Consider the following 4,314-nt stretch of genomic DNA (forward strand, 5'->3'; position numbering starts at 1 on the left):
CAAACTAAAAAAAGTTTTAGATACATAACCATTAACTGCCAGGAGGATTTACTTTCAGCTCTGAATTTCCTATTCATTTTAATCATACAGAAATGTGGTTTTATGTATGAATAATTTACATTTCAAAGGCCAAATACCTTGAGTTGCACAGGAAGAGCTGCACAGGAAGTCTTCTAATCCTACAATATATCTGCAAGATAGTTCCTCCCTACAACTAGACAGGGCCACCAGTTACACTTGCCCACTAGTGTGCCACAGCTCTAAAGTGGTTTGACTTGCTAGTAAGGGAACATAATCAATGATAGCATCTCTGCTGTAATACACAGAACATTGCTCCTTGGAGAGTACACTGATCCTTCATAAAGGGATGCATGACCTGATGTTCTTTCTCCCTTCACCTATTTTGGGATAGAAATCTTGCTCTAGAAATCAACATGCAGTCAGAACTGCTCTACATCCCCACATCCAATACAGCTTCAAATCATTAAAACAGGATTTAGTTTTAATGACACAAGAAATCAGGTTAATAGCATGTTCATTATTGGAAAGATTAAAGGCACAAAGTGAATCCAGGAGAATGCATGTCTAATACTAGCATTTCTCATTTGTCCTCTTACATTACACTATGGAGAATAAACTAAAAATTCACTTTTGATAACTGACATGTATATTAAAGAAAGTTATACAGTATATGCTCATGACAAAAAAAAATAAATTTATCTTTTATCATGTCACTTGGTGCTTCAAACTGCACTTAGATGCTGCTATGAACCACTGTATCTGTATTGAATATTAAAACAATGGTATCTACTAAAATATCAAAAAGAACTGAAATATAGATGAATGAAAACAGAAAACATGCAACCCAGCAGTTCTTCAGTATCAAAATTCTCATATGGACATGCAATTAGAATAATTTTCTTTAAGTATGAAAAGATATTTGACGTTTCCATAATTATATATTTGATATTCACTGTAAGAGTATGGCGGGGGTGAGGGCAGATTCAAGTCAAGACTTAAGCAAGGGAAATGAGGGAGAGTGAGCTGCACCACTGAGCCATAAAAAAGGGGTAACGTCATTTACAATGATTAATGATTCATCTGTTCAGAGCGACGCTATTCAGAGCCAAAACAATCTGAATGAGAAGAGACCCAGCTAACACTAAACCTTGATGTTTACCTTTTCATACTTCTCCTTCAGTTTAGCAGCCTTCTTTTCATAAGGCTGTTTATCATCTGCAGCAGTGTTGTTCCACATCTCTCCCAGCTTTTTTGCAACATCTCCAATGGACAGACCAGGATATTCACCTTTGATTTTTGGACGAAACTCAGAGCAAAACAAGAAAAAAGCAGAACTGAAAAGGAAAATTTTAACTGTAAATTGAAAAGGTTAATCTATTGGACCAAAGACAGCAAATGCTGGTAGAATCTTCACTATGATTTAAAGTACACTTCATCATAAACCTTCAAAAGCACTTTGAAAAGCTTTGCCTATCCCACACAAAAGTTGTATAATTAACCTTTAAATCTAATACATTACAAGGAAGAAACCACTTTAATGCTGGCTTTGGGAACTTAACGCATCCTTACACTCGAGGACTACAGAATATCCTGTCCTCTTTTTTTTTTCAGCAAGACCTATGAAAAGGTTAATTTCACATGCCAAATGTACTGCCAATCAGCAGTGAGCAAAGGATCTGAGCAAAGGATGCCAGAGTGGCATATAGTAAGTTTCCTTGTCTTTAACAGTTGTAACAACATGGATGCTACATGAACTGTCTTGCAACAAATACTAGAATACCCTCAAGATTTTCCACGTCAGAAGCTGCCAAAACAAAAATCCCCATTCCTACATACTTTCCTTATTCCTCTCAATGTTTGCTTCATTTTTAAAATAAGCCATAAAAATTGACTGTGGTACTAAAACCCTGTGGCAGTGCTTTTGAATTCAGTCATGTGATCCACTTAAGGAGTAAGCCCCCTGCAAGCTATTTCATGCAGGCTCAAAGACACCAGGCAATGGTGGCAGAACCCTATGGACTTCAAAAGGGACACAGTGTGGGCCAAATATTCCACTCATGCCAGACTGGTTACAGTATGGATGTCTAATATTTTACAACAGTTTTAAATGCGGTTGTTGTTAACAAAAATATATCAAAATGGCTTGCAAAAGATATTTGTATCTGTTTTTCAAAACTGGACCTATAGCAACAGTTTCATATGAAGTTCCAACCAAACAGCAGTTGAAGTGGACTAGATTTAAAATCAAACCCTGGCATTTACAGTCGTAAGCAGGGATACTTGCACCAGTGTACAAAAAATGGTGTACTTCTATATACTGTAACTGGACTCCTAAGAGAAATTATTTTATGGAGCTGCATCAGTACAATGCTCCTGAATTAAAAAAAAATAGTAACTGGAAAAAATCTACTTACGGAGGCCTCTTGGGTGCATTTGGATCCTTGAACTTCTTTTTTGTTTCCCCTTTGGGTGGTACATAATTTTTCATCTCTCTTTCATAACGAACCTTGTCAGCTTTTGCCATATCTTCAAACTTGCCTTTCTCCTTAGCAGACATAGTCTATAAAATGAATAAAAACAATGCAAAAGTACACTGGAGTCCCCTCTGAATTTATAGCAGGGGTAACATTACAGTTGTAAATACATTTACAAGTTAATCTTGGGTAATATTCATCCTGCAGCACAGTTGCCAGAGCATGGCACGTGAAAGCATTTTGCTTGGCGCACACATCAAGGTGAAGGGACTAGGCTGGTCTGCAACAAGAATTGGGCCCCTCGCAGTTCCCCTGCTGTCCACCCCCAGCACCCAACATCTTGTAACTTGTGGGTATTTTAGCACTCTGCCCAAAAATGCTGCTGACCCCTGATTTATACTAATATTTTAAATTGTTCTTACCTTCCATCGTTCTGAACACTTCTTTGAGAACTCTGAAAAGTTCACTGAAGCATCTGGATGCTTCTTCTTGTGCTCCTCTCGGCAAGTTTGCACAAAGAAGGCATATGAAGACATTTTACCCCTCGGCTTCTTAGGATCACCTTTGCCCATTTTTGATGATTTTCTGGAATATAAAGGAATAGCCAGCCTTCAAACATTTTTGTTTCCATACAATGTGACAGCAAGATAGAAGGGATCAGTATGTTGAAGAACATGTTAACTTTATAAGGACCTCTTAGAATATATTAAAACTAAATTCTCCTCTCCTGGAAAGGTCCCTATTTATAAAAATAATTACTAGTTTCTGAGGTGGCCTGGTGGATGCAATAAACCAGCATCATGAATGCAACCAACATTTAACCATCATCAGAAAGGCTTCCTGAAGGATACGTGTAAATGATCATCTGTAACCAAGAGTGCCTATGGCTAGCCAAATTGTAGACAACTAGTCTCAATGGAAGCTGTATCTCTTCTGCAGAGCAGCAACCACTTATCAGAAAGGAAGAAATTAGATGGTGGGACAGGAGGGAAAAGCAAGCATGACAGTTGGTAGTATCCTTGTCGGGGCTTAGGATTTGAGTAACTGCTCTTACAGTTTCCTGTATATGCTTTGCACAGTAATGTTTATGAGAACATAGAGCCACGCCATCTGTTGTTACTTTATTTCAATTATAATGCAAAACCAACTCTTCCTTACAAGGTGTAACTAGAAATACTGGAATGAATACTGTATTCCGACATGTTGAAACCAAAGGCTTGAAAAGCACACTTGCTTATGATGAAGAGCCAGTCAGTGTTCATGGAAATGACTGTCTCCCTATCTTTTAAATAGCAGAAAGAGAAGGGTTATAAAAAGATTTCTTCCTGAGTACTTTTAACCCCACAGCAGAAGTGGAGAGACCATTTCCTCTGAGCTTTCAGTGGAAAGCCACCGTACCCCCAGCCCACACAAAAACTTTGCTCCTTGAGAGGAGTGAAATGTGCACCCGCTGCCTGCTCACACTGCCAGAGATGCAGCATTTCCTATCGGTTTGGCGTAAGGACAAAAACAGATTTCTGGTCTGACTAAACGCGTCCGGTTTGAAGTTTCTATCAAGTAAACAAGGTCTGCAATGGAGACACTTCCAGGCACAAGCCCCTTTACTCAGGGCTAATTTGGGGATGTGTGCTGTGCCGCTGGGGGCTGCTTGGCTCTTCCTGGCAGAAAGAAAGGAGCAAAATAAGGAGAAAGGAGGCGGCAGGAAAGAAAAAAAGCCCCAACCCGAGCCGGGCTCCCCTCCTCCCCGTTTATTAGGATCCCGGCTGAGCCACCAAGTTCGCCTCACTTCAGAGTTCCAGCCCGGACTCTGCCATTAGCT

At 39.4% G+C, this 4,314-nt stretch overlaps 1 protein-coding gene across 1 annotated transcript in view; it reads right to left on the minus strand.

Annotated features, from left to right (window-relative positions):
* HMGB1 (high mobility group box 1) overlaps nt 1–3,104 on the minus strand; it is a 5,993-nt gene extending 2,889 nt beyond the window's left edge. Inside the window, exons 1-3 of the mRNA XM_019524826.1 lie at nt 2,918–3,104; nt 2,436–2,581; nt 1,181–1,355 (exon numbers count right to left, since the gene is read on the minus strand). Coding sequence (XP_019380371.1) covers nt 1,181–1,355; nt 2,436–2,581; nt 2,918–3,067 — 471 coding nt within the window. The 5' untranslated portion in view covers nt 3,068–3,104. The remainder of the gene's footprint in view (nt 1–1,180; nt 1,356–2,435; nt 2,582–2,917) is intronic.
* Nucleotides 3,105–4,314: the final 1,210 nt, after the last annotated feature.

The sequence above is a fragment of the Gavialis gangeticus genome, unplaced genomic scaffold (genome assembly GCF_001723915.1).
Source record: "Gavialis gangeticus isolate Ggan-Ray unplaced genomic scaffold, GavGan_comp1, whole genome shotgun sequence".
NCBI lineage: Eukaryota > Metazoa > Chordata > Crocodylia > Gavialidae > Gavialis > Gavialis gangeticus.